The 17173-nt window shown below is 35.8% G+C and overlaps 1 protein-coding gene across 5 annotated transcripts in view; it reads right to left on the bottom strand.

Moving 5' to 3' along the window:
• Positions 1–17173, bottom strand: part of LOC128006182 (GTPase-activating Rap/Ran-GAP domain-like protein 3) — a 54171-nt gene that overhangs the window by 21742 nt on the left and 15256 nt on the right. For all 5 annotated transcript variants that reach the window (XM_052592722.1, XM_052592720.1, XM_052592721.1 and 2 more), the window contains exons 2-7: positions 13782–13851; positions 4676–4750; positions 2826–2925; positions 642–760; positions 263–327; positions 96–159 (exon numbers count right to left, since the gene is read on the bottom strand). In XM_052592722.1, coding sequence (XP_052448682.1) covers positions 96–159; positions 263–327; positions 642–760; positions 2826–2925; positions 4676–4750; positions 13782–13851 — 493 coding nt within the window. The remainder of the gene's footprint in view (positions 1–95; positions 160–262; positions 328–641; positions 761–2825; positions 2926–4675; positions 4751–13781; positions 13852–17173) is intronic.

Genomic DNA, 17173 nt, shown 5'->3' with positions numbered 1-17173 from the left:
AGTGATTATGAAGCAGAACAACGAACCAGAGCAGAAACAGACAGTAATTAACAGAGCAGGTGACGTGATGTTGATTGACAGGTGTGGGTGGGCACCTTCTGAATCTCTGGGTTAAGGATCTCCCTCGGGCCCTTTTCAAAACGGTCCACATTCATGGCACTGGAAGGTGAAAGCTCGAATGAATGAATTTGCAAATCTCAAATTAAATCTTTTCATGTGCATTTGTTTACAGGCAAGAAAAATGCATTACAAACAGACCTACCTTAATATAGATTTGACTGATAGTGTTTTTGTTGGACTGTATGGAAGGCTGATTTTTAGAGTACCCTGAAGGAGAAGGCCACATTTCACAAATTAATACAACATGAAGTGAAATATGACACGGCATAACAAGCCAGTATTGCTGGAAGCTACGAAACAGGGTTTTATAAACGAGACCTTGTTGATCATTGGAAAGTGACATTAAATACCATGTGCTATTCATGTTTTTTTTAGGCATTTAGTCTTCACATACCACCTTTGAGACAACAGAGCCAAACAATGTAGAGTCACTTCATGAAGAGGTCAATCTGTTTTGTGAGTCACTGCACAGAGCCAAAGTGACGCACACACATGCTGTTACCTGTCAGTGGCTGACTCACCGTCTTGCGCCAGAGGATGGCTCGATACTGTGGGATCCTCTGGTTGTTCTGGTCTGACAGAACCACAGACAGGAAGAAGGGGTTCTTCTCAGCATCCGTCCCCACATAGTTTTGATGAACTACAGAATAAAGGGAAAGTCACTGCAAATCCCTGCAATGCCTCTGCATTTTTCATTGAAATTAGCTACGCAATGCACATTGCTTTTTGGTGGATGTACTTAATCTCAATGTTAAATACTTTCACAGATCTTTGTTGGATCAAAAATACAGTCACATTTGAAAAGAAATGTCTTCTATTGTAATATATAATGTGATTTATTCATGTGATGGCAAAGCTGAATTCTATTTCTTCAGTGTCACATGATGCTTCAGAAATCATTCTAAATGCTGATTTGAGGCTCAAGAAACATGCATTATTATTAGCAATTTTGAAAACAGTTGTCATGCTAAATATTTTGGTGGAAACTGTTTTTAAGGTTTCTTTGATAAATAGAAACTCCAACAAAACAGCATTTATTTAAAACAGAAATCTTTTGTAACATTCTAAATGTTTTTATTTCCACTTTGCATCAATACAGTGTGTCCTTGCTGAAATCAAGGAATCATTTCTTAACAAAAAAAAAAAACATAAAAACTGAATGACCCCAAGCTTTTGAATGGTAGTGTTGACACACACACACAATTGTTATGATGCTTTCCTTGTTGATCAATAGCTGTGTTATTGACAGTAGAATTGAACATCAGTTCTCAATTGCTCATCTTATGCATATTAAATAAAAGTTTTATTATTTGCAGATGGAACAGAAAGTGTCTTCCCAGTGAACTGAATACATGAAGGGACGCACCCTAAGATGTTGCTATTGATTCACATGTAATGATTTATACATGTATTTTATGTTTATAAAGATTTGAAGTAATTTAAAAGATTACTGACCAACAAAAATGTACAACGATTAACATATTTCAGGACCGATGTATATGAATCAGATGGAATTTATTCAGTGCATCAAGAAAATTAGTGATTTTTTTTTTTCTTCTGGGCTATTTTCTTTTCTATATAAGGTAACTTGTGCCTTCTTGATGTGCTGCTTGCACAATGATACTGATAGATGCCACACCAAAGTGCTGTGACCATGTGAACTGTCCTTAGAGACGTGACTATGAAGATGCCTGTTTATTTAGATCTATTCCTGGCGCATCAGAATAAAGAGGGGAAGAGGAAGGCAGGGATGGAAGCCTGCTGTTTGAGGAGAATATTTTGGACCGAGACATGCCTGTTTAAAAGACAGAAGACAAATGAAAAGAGGCTGAAATCCAATTAGAAGACAAGATCTGGTCTGTCTCAGCATCTGCACCCTTCCTCTACTGTGTATTCAGTCTCTCTCCTTCTCTCTCATTCAATCTCTCTCTCATAGAATAAAAGGTATTTGGAATGATTTAAATCAATTAAAAAGACATAATGCAGCATCTGCCTTGAGAATTTGACCAGTATTTGTTTTTTATGTGAGGAAGGGAGAGAAAGAAAGCCAGTTAAAAGAAAAAGAGAATGATGAAGCATATAGCAGAATGTTAAGTAGTGTCAAAGCATTTTATACTCTTTTTATACTAAAACACTAGTTTTAAGTGCTTCATTTTCTTCAGCATAAGAATGCAAACATTGGAAAAAAAGTTCCGTTTCAAATGTTCCTGTGGCTCAGTGGTAGAGCATTGTGTTAGCAGTGCAAAAGGTTGTGGGTTTGATTCCCAAGGAACACACATTCTGGTAAAAAAAACAATTATAGCCTGAATACAATGTAAGTTGCTTTTGATAGAAGTGTCTGCTTAATACATACAAAAATTATAATATTTAAGTTGATATTTTTAAATGGAACTGGTTTTGAATAGGAACTCAAATCCCAACCCTACTCAAACTGTGTTCAATTATTCCCTGCCAATTTAATTCACATTTTTCTATCCCATATATAAATAAAAATATGCTAGCCAAAATATAATTGAATGGGATTTCTCAAAATAGTGTTATGCCCCATTATAATGCTTTGTTGAGTAAAAAGAGATCAAATCCCAACATGGGTACGTGTGCATGTACAGTATGTGTATGCAAGAGAATTTGCAAATCTGTGTGTGTGTGTGTGTGTGTGTGTCTGTGTATGTGTGCATACTCTATACTTGGCAGTGGAATCCCACCTTTTCCCAGGAAGTACTTGAAGTACCATCTGGTGTGATACTCTGGGTTCTCCAGATGGACGTCAGTTCTCCTCCATGTTCCAGGCGTATGGTCAGAGGTCTACAGAAAAGTCCCACCAACAATTTAACCAATCAGAATTATGCATTTTTTTCCCGCGTCTTGCAACATTTCCATTAGCCCCAACAAAAAAGAGTGATCAATATTTATTTTTAGCTGTGAATTTTTGTTAGAAATATTTATATTTAATATAAATATAAATGTATATTTACTATATAAAATACATTTTCTTTAAAATTTCTGTTTATTCACAAATATTTTTTTTTTTCTTTAAACAAGGCAGTTTGCACAAAGCTGTAAATGATACATTTGTAATGTTACTTTACAATCAAATTTTGACATATGGTATATGATGTAAAACATTACTGATAAATATTTTTAAACAGTTTTTTTGTGCCTGCATGCACAGGACTATTACAAATAATTCTTGTAAATTCAAGAAAACCTCTATGTTAACCAGCCACATAATATCAACAGAATATCAACAGAAAAGTCAACAGAATTTGCAACAATAGGGTGACCATAGTACATCCTCTTTTTCCTGGAAATGTTCTGGCCATGATTTCTAAGTTGCCTAAATTGTGTGGGTTTTGGCTTTTTTTTCCTATTGCATTTGCAATGCTTGACCGTTTTCTGTAGATCCCACTCTCTCGCACACCATGATTGGCCAATTATGTACAATGCCTTGCACGCTATTGGTCAAACTACTTTTCAATCATTACCTTCAGCAACTATAAAGACGATAGGAAAACAAAGATTAAATGCAGACATTTAGGCAATTTAGAAATTATGGCCAGACAATGTCCGGGAAAAAAAAGAGGACAAATAGTTACCCTAAACGACAATGTAGAAAATTTCTGTCCCAAATACAAAAAAATAGATTAAATGTAAGATTTCAGCTGCAAAGCAACACTGGCTCGAGAGGGGAACTCTCTCACTTTTTTATTGCTTTGTTGTAGGGCCGCACACATACATACAAACACAAACATGTCTGGCACACCTCTGCTCATCTCATAATCAATCCTATCATGTTCCAGAAAAAAATCCAAACAATATTTTCACACTGACAAATTATAAATAACTAAACAACAGCCTCCCTATTTACTCAGAGGAACCCTAGGAACCCATCACTATTGGTGACAGTCCAGCCTAAATCATTAACAACCAATCAGAGGTCTGTTTTGGTGGGATACAGCATTGGGGGTTGGCATAGCTACAGTCTGGTGCTTGAAAAGAAAAGGACAAGTGGATGGAGGGAAAGAGAGAGAGAGAGAGAGAGAGAGAGAGAGAGAGAGAAGAGGGAGAATAGGAGAGCAAGAACATTGGGGACTGATTGAATCACTTGGCTTCGATTGTTGTTTTTGCTGATGCTTGTATGTTTCATTGAAACACCTACAGACACGCTCACAAAACAGAAAAGGTGGCAGTTTTGATTTGTTGCCCACTGCCAGATGAATACATCTGTTCTCTTTCTCTTTTCTTCATCCTTCCTCCCACTTCTTTTAATCTGTGCTCCTCTTCCTGTGCACCTTCACATCTTATGCATGTATTTACATACATTGTAGCGCCCCCGTGCCTGCAGTGCTGCACTGACTTGAACCCGCAGCCATCGAGCAGATGAGTTCAAACCCTTGTTCACTCTCTTTTCAACACTAGTAGAGCTATTTAACCTTTAGCCTGGCAATTTTCAGAATAGTTTTGTAATACTTTTGGATCTTTTACAATTCATCACATACTGTGGTCAGTCTGCGCACACACATTTCACACTGTACAATATTTCATCATATCTTACCTCTTCTATTGATCCATTCTCCACTCTGAATCTCCCAGCTCTCTGTATGGCCCCGTCTGCATCACTAGAGATGAGCTGAGGAGAAAGACAGATATGTCATGATGTTAAAAGGGAAGAGATTAAGGAGTACAGCTATACAGCAGGGTCCAAAAGACTAGTATAATGCATTTCTCTAAATTATTATTGCTAATTATATTATCAGCATAAAGATTTGAGTGAGAAATTGTGACAATTTTTCTTTTTGTTTCAATGCAGAATATCATTCTAATATGCTTTCCATTCATACGTTTGGGGTCAGCAAGGTTTTGCTTTGTTTTTTATTATTTTATTCAGCAAGGATACATTACATTGATCAAAAATGACAGTAAAGACTTTTACATCTGTTACATCTACCCTTACAGAATAACCACATGGACTTCACATGTGCTGTCACGTGTTAAAATGACATATGAAATATGTAAAACACATGTGAAGCACATGAAACATGGTTTTGGAACATGTACAGCCTTGTTTAGACATCTTTAAAACAAAAGTAAAAACATAGCAACACCAAACCTATAATTTTTATATATATTAATGTTTAGATTTCCTGAAAATTTCCTTGTATTCATATATGGAGCAGATATACTAAACAGGGCAAATTAGTGTGAAAGTACAATCCTATAAAACATTGATGGGAGTGGAAAGTTCTGTGGTTGCTCTACTGACAATGCATGAATTAAAGAATACGGACACAGTCAGATCATTTTTATAATGACCAGAGCAATCTACCCAGAGCAGTGCAAATTTATGTACATCAGATAATCAGGTGTGTGTAATATACTAATAACATGGGCGCAAAATGTATTAAGACATACATTGGGCATTAAATTATGGCACAAGTACCAGTAAACTGACTACCGCAAACCTTAGTAATTCACCTTGCTCAGGTCTGAGACTGCTGAAGAGATGCTCGTAGAAAGACACAAGAAAGACAGAGAAAAGGCAGCATATAGCGGAGACACTCTCAACACAGACACACACAGATGACTTTGTTTACATGAAAACCCTTCAATATGAATGCAGAAGCAGCTGCACACTAAATCAGAGTCTAATTACAGGCAAGTGATCCCTGTGTGTCTGATATGTGTGCAGCATTGATCGTTTCATCTGTGCTCACTCGCTCACACACACACACACACACATGCACACACTTCTGTCTTAACACCTATTTGTAAGAGAAGTAGTCTCACTGAAAGTGTATATCTGCAGATATTGTGTGTGTATGTGGGACAATCACTTGCACCTGACACGATGTAATCTGGTCTTTGCAGTAAAACTGCAGCATCCCCCCAGATGGAATAATGTTGGTTGCTAGGCAACAGAACACAGAACCTCTCCCATTTCCTTTTTCTTCAGTCACCCTGTTTTCCTCCTCACATTTCTCCCACCTTTCTTCTCCACCTGTTGGTCTGCCTCCCTCTCTTTCTCTTCCCTCTTTTCTGTATCTGGCAGACCAAGCTGCTAAAAACAGACTGCAGCTGCACTGCAGCTAGAGAGAGACTAGCTGGAAGGGTGTGAGATTGACGTTGTATGTATTTGAGTGTGGCAGATGGCCTGCCTTGGCCTCAGAATGCCAAAAGTCCAGGCAGACGATTTTAGATAAACTCTTGCACTCAGACTAATCACTTAATAAGCACCCATTTGACATCCTAGTTGAGATAAATCGAGACCAGAATGGAAAAAAATTGTTTATATGAAGTTGCTCTTTCTATAAGTGTATGCTAAGAAAACAAACTATCCACTTCTTCAAATATCTGAACATGATGCTTCTGTTCTTCTGATTAATCATCTCTATTATTATTGGATGGTGGTGTAGGTGTTTGTATTGGGTGTGTATTGGGGTGTACATTGACATTGTGTAGTTATTAATATATATGTAACACTTTATAGTGTCAATTTATTATTTCAAACATATTTCAATACATTTTTACATTTGTATATCTGTATTAGATAGTATTGTTCAGTAAACTTCTTATTTTAATATATTTTATTGACACTAAAAAAAATATATTTAAAATGTATCAGCAGTATTTGAGCTCAGTGTAAAATTAAAGCCTGTATTAATTTACATTGAATGTACACTGACTGCAAACAGTGGTGGTTAAATTATTAAAAAGGTTTTGTTGATACATTTCTTCATGTCCGAAATGGATGCAGGGAGATCAAAACCCTTGAGACAACTTGACATTTGCTCATGACACATGCCTACGATACACAAGATCCCTCTAATGGACTTACACTAATGCAGGAGCACACAGAGACACAATTACGTGTCTCATAAGATCGCTTTTTTCTTCTTCTTTTGCCCAGTGACATTCTGTGGTGCTATTAAGGTGTTTTAATAAATGCCATGAGGTTAATGATAGCAGGATAGTAACAGGACAGTCTACCAAACTCAAGCAAAAGTTCAGGACAAACACACACACACACACACACACACACACCAATATCAGAGAAGCACGAGAGAGAGAGAGAGAGCAAGAAAAAGAGTGCACAAGAGAATCAATTCTATTGTGACTGGGATGTAACATTGATCTTTTTAGAGAGCTTCTGTATGTGTTCTCATGCCCCACACAATAGAGTGAGTGAAAGAGAGAGAGAGAGAGAGAGGCAGAGAGACAGATGAGAGGAGGACAGAATATGGAGAGCGGCACAAATGGAGAAAGCAAAGCATTTGAGTCTGAGAGAAAAGCAAAAGGAAACATTTCCATAATCTAAATCAGTCTACGCTGTGGAATGAAGCTTTGGGTGAAGTGTGAAGCACAGAACAGGTTTATACAATGAGACCATCAAACAGTGGCAACTGCAATTACCATAAAATTATCACAAGTCTCTTTCATTTTTTGGAAGGGGCAGGAAATTAATCACTGCAAGTTTTGTGCTACTTAAACTTTTTTTTGCTACTTAATTTAATTGCATACAGATTAAAATGAAAGTATAAACCCTGTTTGCACAACCTGACATGCAGCTATGGACAAATGCCAGAGGAGCTGCTTCATGTGTCCTTTTGGTGAGTGGTGGACCTTTATTTTTAAAGTTTAAGGGGCACAGGTTGTAGCAGTGATATCAAACCAGCACTTTTTTTTTGTATTTTTATTCAGTTCACAAACTTAATAAAACTGTAAGTGCGAAGGCACACTTATATTAACCAATTTACTATATTTTCGACACGGTCATGTAAATTAGAGTGCATTTGATTAATTTAGAATAAACTTACCTTTTAATGTTTGACACTGTCACCCCAATTAAGTTTGTTCATTTATTTATGATTGAACTATTATATATGATATACAGTAAATTATATTGTTGGTTAGTTATTTTTAATTTATTAAAGTTACCTTTTTTCACTGCATTTTTGTTTGTACATGAGTTATATAACTTTATATAAATATAATTAGCTTGTAGCTTGAAAAGCCAACACTATCTGCACAATACATACCGTACATGTGAACTTGTCCCCCAAAGCTAATTGAAAAATTTCTTGCAGAATGAGTGGCAAAAAGGAGAGTGGAGGAAAATTATATATCTGGTTTTAGTTTAGTTATATTTAACAAATCAAAGGATTTCCCCCTAACACACACTCCAAACATACAAATTAATAAATCATACGGACTTTATTTAAATAAGTGCGCTGTTCTTTCCCACACAAGACATTTCACACCAGAACTACACTCAAAGTCCTTGACAAGTGGTCTGAACTCACAGATAACTTTCAGACAGCCCGTGAGTAAACAAATATATTGTGTCCCATCTTTTGAGTGACCCACCCACAGCATTGGACACAGTGAGCGTGAGTCATTCTCGAAGCTTCATATGATAGAGCTGCAGGCAACATGCTCTACTGAGCCCAACATGCTCATTTTACACAACGCAGTCTGCAGCCATCCCTCCCTCTGCTCAGCATATGTGTGGGCATGGGGTTTGAAGGCGTTTGGACTTGGTTAGAATCAAATAATTATAATAAGAGCAGTACGTCAGAGGCAGAAGATGCATACTGGGAGATGTGTATGTATCATCTTGCAGCATTATACGCATGTCTGCACATCTCCCAGTTCCTAACAGACAGCAGAAGTGAGAAAAAAAAGTGTTTATTACATCTGAAATCAAAAATGCATGGATTTGCTATAGGGGGCCTTTATTCGCCCCCCAGGCGTGTGAGATACGTTTTATTACAGATGCGCACACTTTATTTCACGTCTTCTGAACTGTTGACAACAAACACCCACTTACACCCACTGAAAGGCTTGGAAGAGCAATGACAATATTTAATATAACTTCGGCTGGATTATTCTGAAAGAAGAAAGTCACATACACCTACAATCCCGGAAAAAAAGGTACAAAGGTTGTCACTGGGACGGTACCTTTTCAAAAGGTACATGTTAGTACCTAAAGGTTTTCTTTTTGGTACCTTAAAGGTACATATTAGTACGTAAAGTGTGCATATTAGAACCTAATAGGTATAAACGTACCTTTTGACCGTCCCAGTACAGCTTTTGTACCTTTATTTCTGAGAGTGTATGATACCTCGAGGGTGAGTAGAAGATGGATGAATTTTTATTCTTGGGTGAACTAACCCTTTAAATGTTTTGGTATAGCAAATGTGTTTTTATTGCACACTTGCTTTTGTTAACAGTGTTGTTTAGGTTTTGGTTTAGGGTTTAGTGTTGGTGGTATGTTATTTTTAAATATGATTAACCTTTTAGCAGCACATATTACAAAAACCAGAATAATAAAATGTTGCCAGATTCACATTCATATGTTTGGAATAAAATGAGCACACATTTGTCACTGCTCACTGGATCTTTTACTTAGAACAGGTTAGCTACACAGCCATTTAGTGACATAACACAGTGTCTGAGTGCGCCTTGGTTTCAGACTGGATTCAAAGCTATTTCAAACTCATGTGTAATGATTCCAGTCCAGATCTAATTCAAGCAGGCTGTAGACATAACCAAGCAAATGAGACTACATGTAACACAGTTCCTGTTTCACGACTGAAATGGATTCTATGAAAAAGAGTAAAAAAACTCAATACTTGAAATTAGTTTGCTGTGTCCAAAAGAAAAATGCACTGAGCACTTTTTTTATATAATAAAGAAGATTGCTAGTATCTTGGCAATATCTTAGTGATATTTTTTTGGGATACACAGCAAACAGATTTCAAGTATTGAGTTGTTTACTCTTTTTCATAGAATTTATTGATGAATTGTCATAAATGGAGTGGATTAAAACAAATACAAAATCATCCTTTTCCTCTTTCCGATAGAAATGGAATCATATATATATATATATATATATATTTTTTTTACCTTTTCAATTGCTCCAACAGGTGCCATATAACAACAACAACACCAACAAAATTTTTTACTTCTAAATGTTCATTTAAAGAGCTGTAAGAATGACGGAAAATCCTCATGAAAACTTTTCTTTAAATCCATACAAAAGTAAGCTATTTAATGGTGAGAGACTGAGACAGAGAATTTGTATGAGGAATACTGAGGACATTTAAGGCAACGGCACATACAAAAATGTGTCTGGTTGGATAAAAGGTGATGAAATGAAAGAGGGACAATGAAGCATTGTTCTGTTTCACTCTATATCAGATTCCTGTTCCTCAAGATTCCTGTTGGTATTAGAAATATTCTCCAACACATCTTCAGCCTATGAATTGGTGGGTACAGTGGGTCAGCTGTGTTTTTTTCAATGATTGATGTTATCGGCTTTCACACACTGCAGCTGAGCACAGCTGAGACCTGTCATAGACTTCAGTGAAGCTGCTTTGATGATGACAAAGCATTTTCATCTGCTCTCTTTGAAACACTCCATCTTAGACTCCTTTATATACTGATTCCTGACCAGGTTTGATGCAAAAAGCAATGAAAGGAACCTCTTAATCCTTGACAGTGATAAGTGATTAGTGACAGTATATTTTATCAGCCAGTTAGTTTTATTTCTGCTGTGTCCCACCAGAAAGCACCACACAGAGTGAAATTTCACTAAACCAAAAACATGGAAATAAACATAAGAGATGAGAGATTGATTGTGGTAACTTTAAAAACATTAGATACAGAAACATTCTTAAAAAATTTTTTTTCTTTTTTTTGAAAAAGCATACCGTTTGTTGATGCATAACTGAAATCATAAATAAGGTAAAAATAAGGTATGTGCCTTTAATTTGTATGGTCTTCAGCTGTGCTATGTTGCAAGTGTGACATAATGAGTTATTTAAGAGAACTAGTTCACATACTCTTCTGATTGGCTGCAATTTTTCTGCATTGCCCAGCATTTTCACTTTTGATATGAACAGAAAAATAGCTTGTTGCTGGAATCAGGGTCATAACCATCATAGACACTGAAGGGGGCAATTTTTAGGTGGCCTGCCAGTAGTCTCGTAAATGTCAAATTGATCACATCAAACAAAGACTGGCTTTACCATTCACAGAAGAGCCCATGCTTCAGATTTAATGATAAAAGAGTAAAATAGCTCAAATGTAATATTTGACATCTGTTTTACAATAAATAGTAATGAATAATATCCACTGATGCAAGCTATTTTTATTTATTTATTTATGTTTTTTTTTTTCAAATGTTCCTGTTTGGAATTGAAATTAGTCTATATCATTAATGTAATTCATGTAATATCTTTTGTAATTGAATGTGAGAGATAACGTACATTAACAAAGAAATTTTCGGCATATTTGTCATATGATTAAGAGTTAATGGAAGTATATTTTAAAATACTTATAAATAAAAAGGTCCATTACATTTGTAACACCACCTAACCAAATAAAAAGTATTTCTCTAATGTTTGAGATATCGTTATGGCCTAGGTCGGAATTATATTTTCTTGGTATTTCATTAAATATATTAATTAAGGAGCCATTGATATTAAAGTCCATAGTTTGCAAAAAGCAGTATTAGATGCCAAATCAGTAGCATGTCCGAATTCAACATGGCTGATGTATTCCATCCATTTATACTACACACATGAATATTTGATCAACAATAGAGAAGTCATAAAATGCAGCACATTTTGCTTTCCAACAAAGATATTTTATTGGCTGATGTTCTTTGATCAGGTCTAATGTATTGCTTGAGTTTTCTATGATTATAGGTTATAGAATCAGTTTCTAGATGATATATAGCCTCTTTTTAGAAATGGTGTCTAAACAAGAATCACGTTGACATTAAGCCATCATGCAGTTATGAGAGGACGGGGGACTTGGGAAGCTTTTAACTCAAAAACCACTCTCTCACACACACGCACACATATTACATTCTTCAGCACTTAGATACACACTTTGCACTTAGAGGTCATACACTCACTTATAAAAGGATCTCTGGACCTAATGCACTTATATAAAACTGACTGAAACATACAGCTAGTCAGCCATGCAGAGATTTTACATCCAGAGGATACACATTTCTTAATCATTTGGTTCTCAGGTTGCAGCCTATGAAAAATATATAAAAAATGTATCCCTCTAACCATGTAGTGTGTGTTAAATCTGTGTGACTGTCTACCTTGTGTATGTTTGCACAATGTAATTGTATAATAATGTAATGTGGTCAATACTGCAATTTTCCCTAATGATGATTACACTATTAAATGCAAAACACACACATGAAAGTGGAAATGTAAAATTATGCAACCACTGCAATGAAAACCATAACAGAATCAATTAATAGTATAATATAATAATTTCAGAAAAACATTGTCAGACAGATACATACAGAAATCCATAATAAAGAGATAAACATTGTGGAATAATGAATGCAATTAGACAAAGCCAATCTTTAGAGAAAAAGAGAGAGACGGTAGAAAAATGTTTCATAATAAACTCAGCCTGGTTTAAAAAGAAAAACAAATAAACAATAAGAAACAGATTAAAAACAAAATAATCATATGGAAAAATAAAGACAGACAGCATAACAAAGATAAATATGGCTTGCATGCTAATTAAAAAAAAGAATTTAACTAGATATTTCTTGTTTTAAATTTACAATGGATATAAAAGATGGGTAAGCAATCAGATGGTCATTACTGCAAAATAAACCCCAACAGAGAGAAGAGGACACTGATGGGAAACATATTACACGGCTACTTACTAAATAAATTGGCATGAAATACTGATTTGAGTAGAAATTATTTTATTATTTGACAAGAATGAGACTTTTTGAGAATTTTTTTAAAATATTGATTTAAGATGCCTTGTTAGAAACTGTAGAGAAACAGAATCCAATCACAAACAACGGTCATTATTCAGAAATATCAGACTGCAAAATGCTACAATTTACAAGTACCAGAATCAAAATCAAGTACCCCTGAAAAAAGAACAAGATTACATAATTCTTTGAACTTCTATACAATTAATTTTCACTGTTCTAAACTTTCAAAACAATTACTAGGCTGATAAAATAAACTGTAATAAAAATAAATTTGTTTTTCACTACGGGTCTCACACGGCAGCTTTAAATACCAAATCACAATGGCTCATGCAGTAACAAATGCCCTTCTTGCTCCTTTTCTCATACAGACACATGCAGTTGTATATACACACATTTATATGCTCCATCTGTCGTGCATGATAACGCATGTGGTTTTGTGACACGGTTCTATCTGACACAAGGTCACACATTTCTTTCTACCCACAAACCTCCTGCACGTTTCACATGGGAAGTAGCATCTAGTGTGGTATCAAGCCACTTCCTCCGTGCAACAACTATCTGGCAGAGACAGACACCACTGAAAGAAATACAGCCACACCTACTCAATGAAACACGTGCGTTTGACCAGACAAAATTCTCTGAATCATATAAATGATGCTATACTTGTGCATATGCTCCCAGAGATCTTGGGTGAGGGTGAGATGATATTTAAGTGATAAATGTAATTACGAATATATTCAAATCTCATCTGATAAAACAGACAGAACCGCAGACATATACAGTATAAGGAATCAAACAGAAACACATAGCTACACCTTTTACAGCAGTGCACAGGAGGAGACAAATAAATTAGAAAAAGGGAAATACATAAGAGTTCAAATATGACAGTCCTCACCAGTTCAACTGATCCATAGTGTTTCCGGCTGAACTCTCCCCGCCTGCACCCAAGATCCTCTGATGCTGAGCTGCAAAATAGAGCACATAACCATTTCAGCTGAATTCATTAAGTTTAACAGCACACGATAAGATTTGCACTTTATTTTCTTGTAAAGAATCAGCTGAAATACTTGTATATTAAAACAACCATATTGTTCATGTGATTTCGCAGAAAATGTTCATGTGACATCACATCCCTGTGATGTCGCAGCTTGATACTTTTTGAGTGAAGTAGTTTCAGATTATTAGAGTGAGAACCACATGCTCAGTGACTCAGCTGAAAACTAGACACCTCAAAATCTCAAAGAGGATCTCTCCTGTTGAAACCACTTCACAGGAAGACCATAATGACACTAAAGGTGTGTAATTTCTGTGGCACTAGCATTGCCAAAACAAATACCATGATAATGACTGTTTCAAACAGGTTTCCCAAATATTCCCCTGCAGAGCTCAACATTAAGGGTGACCCACTAGACGGTATTATCACACCTGATCTGGACCTCACTACTTGAGCCCTGTCTGCCATTGGCTGGACAAACACATAGCCCCACCCTCAAACTGATACCATTTTTTGAGCCAGTGTTGCTATGTCAGGATGAGATACTCAAACCCAAAAAAACATTGTTTAGATGCCACCAACCGACAGTGTTTACTTTTCAGGGGCATCAACCTACAAATGGCTTACTTATAGTTGTCTCTGTATATTATAAGAAAAGTATTTAAAAGTTATACAATAGAAACATCACTTTTAATAATGCTGCTGTTTCAGTCAACTACTTGTGATTCTGGTTAACTCCTTTCTCATAATATTTGCTGTATCGAAGACAGCATTTCTTCTGACTGAGGTTTAAACATTTATTATTACTTCAAGTGCAATGTAAATCGTGCAAGTGAGCAAACACATTTCTTCTCTGTTCCTCATTATGTTTCCATTAGTGCAGAATTCAGCTAAGAATGTCTTTACTGACACCAGAAGAGATACTGTGCATGTCATGCATGTATATATATATATATATATATATATATATATATATATATGGTGCAAAGTTGTAAGCAGGCGGAATCTGCAGACTTAAAATACTGAGAAAATCTAAATATTGAGAAAATTGCCTTTAAAGTTCTTAGCAATGCATATTACTAATCAAAAAATAAGTTTTTATATATTTACAGTAGGATATGTACAAAATATCTTCATGGAACATGATTATTACTCATTATCCTAATAATTTTTGTCATAAAAGAAAAATCTATAATTTTGACCCAAACAATGCATTTTTGGTTATTGCTACAAATATACCCCAGCGACTTAAGGTCACATATGGTAAAATGTGCTTAATGGTACTCTTACATGTATTTAAAGCTGAAAGTGTTATAAAAGTAAAAATATTGAATAAATTAAATACTATGTTATGTATGTGCAGATCCCGTGTGGGCATGGTTGTATGCAATATGTTTCTGATAACAAGGCTGTGCATGCGTTCTTGCTTTTTTTTTTACCTAGCTTTAGAAGTTTTAACATAGATGCGTCATTTCCTATGCACTTCTGCTATGCACCATACTGCACAATGCTCTCAGATTGGGGGAAGGGAGATGGTTAATTGAAAGATTGAAAAAAAAAAATGAAATGAGATAAAAGGTCGACTTCAGAAATGGCCTCATAATCTTGTTAGAATGACCCACTGGGGAATTACAGTCAGTTACTTTTAAAAATGCACAAGTGATTCTGACAAACAAGACAAGGAAAGAAAGGAGTGGCTCATTAGATGATTTACTGTGGCACAGGGATGAAAGAAACCTGCTTCAAATTCAGAAACACTACCCTCGAGGAGAAAGCAATTAACACCCGAGGTCATAAAAACATCATAAGATGCAGAATGGCTTATTGTTTTACTCATATCTTCAAACAACCCTTTGATTGTTGCTCATGATTGAATGGTACTATTGATATAAAGAATCATCTCACAAGAATGAGATTTTTTCAAGAAAAGAAATCCTATAGGCTAATGGCGATGATAGTAGTAGTGTGCCGGCTAATGACCGTGTTTGTGATTATGATAAAGATGACAGCAGTATTACATAATTAGCGTAGCCATTATCCTCTGGTAATACTGTGAAACCAAATACGGTCAAGTTTGTTCACAGTAATCACTCCTGTTTTGCATCTGTGATAATTTTGTTATAATCTGGCATGATATCGTGTTTCCAATGATCCAGAGCTCAATGCTTTAGACATCTGCAGACCACACACTTCTGATATCTTGCCACATGACCGAAGAAAAGGTTACAAGTGAAACTGCTGCAGACAGTCTGACAACGGACGTCTAACACTGCAATCATTGAGAACAAAACTGCTCTCTGAGCTCCAACTTTCTCATTATGCACCAACTCTGCTGTAGAAAAGAACACAGCACTGTTAAAACAGATTGATATAATTAAGCCAACACTGCAACGGGAAGTCAGAGAACTTGCCTTCGAGAATGTGTGATAAAAATGGATAACAAAGACAAACACATGCAAAAACAGTATGGTAGAGAACCATTGAAAATAACTTCTTTTAATTGAAAATTTTTTTTAGGTTTGTGTTAATAATTCAATATCAGACTGGCCGGAATATGATATTGTATTTATATGAATTGAATGGATGGAAATGGTAGGCTTTATGTTTAGTTTTACCTCAAATGTCACATATCAAGAGTTGGAAATGGCTTATGTGTTGCATTGTTGTGATGACACATTTGTCATGCTGTGCCAAGTGGTATTTGTGTGGCTTTGTTTTGTAAAAAATTAAAATGTTGTGATCCGCTTCTGTTGCTTTAGTTGGGACACGTCAACAGGACAGATGGATTTTTGTTCCGCACTAGTTGGATGGCTATATTATGTTGTCATGTAAATAATTGCTCAGTGACATTATGCACACCTCATCTTGAGGTGTTGAGGAAAACCTCTTATGACTGTGGATGCCTCACTGTCGCAATGCTCTACTACAAATACAGCACAAACCATCTTAAAATGAATAATAAAAAAACACCTTTCCGTTGATTTTAACCTTAGAAAACATCATGTTTATTGTGACGCCATTCGTACAGTGGTGCATGGATGTTCACTCTACCGAGAGGCATTCGCATGAATAATTTACCTATTTTCCGTACTAGTATATCCTTCTACTACACAGTGGGAAAGTCTAAAATATGTTGTCTTAGCAGAATTGTAAGCAGGCTATACATAAGACAAAGCTACAAAGGTTTTCTCTTTCTCATCTGAATTCAATCTTCTTTAGATGAAAAGACTTGTGGACTCTGCTGAAGCGAAATAAGGGAATGTGTTCTCTGCTGAAGGGAAACAGGAGCGCAG

This window comes from Carassius gibelio, chromosome A5 (assembly GCF_023724105.1).
Source record: "Carassius gibelio isolate Cgi1373 ecotype wild population from Czech Republic chromosome A5, carGib1.2-hapl.c, whole genome shotgun sequence".
Lineage (NCBI taxonomy): Eukaryota > Metazoa > Chordata > Actinopteri > Cypriniformes > Cyprinidae > Carassius > Carassius gibelio.
The sequence above is the reverse complement of the archived record's forward strand: the minus strand, read 5'-3'. Positions and strand labels throughout refer to the sequence as shown.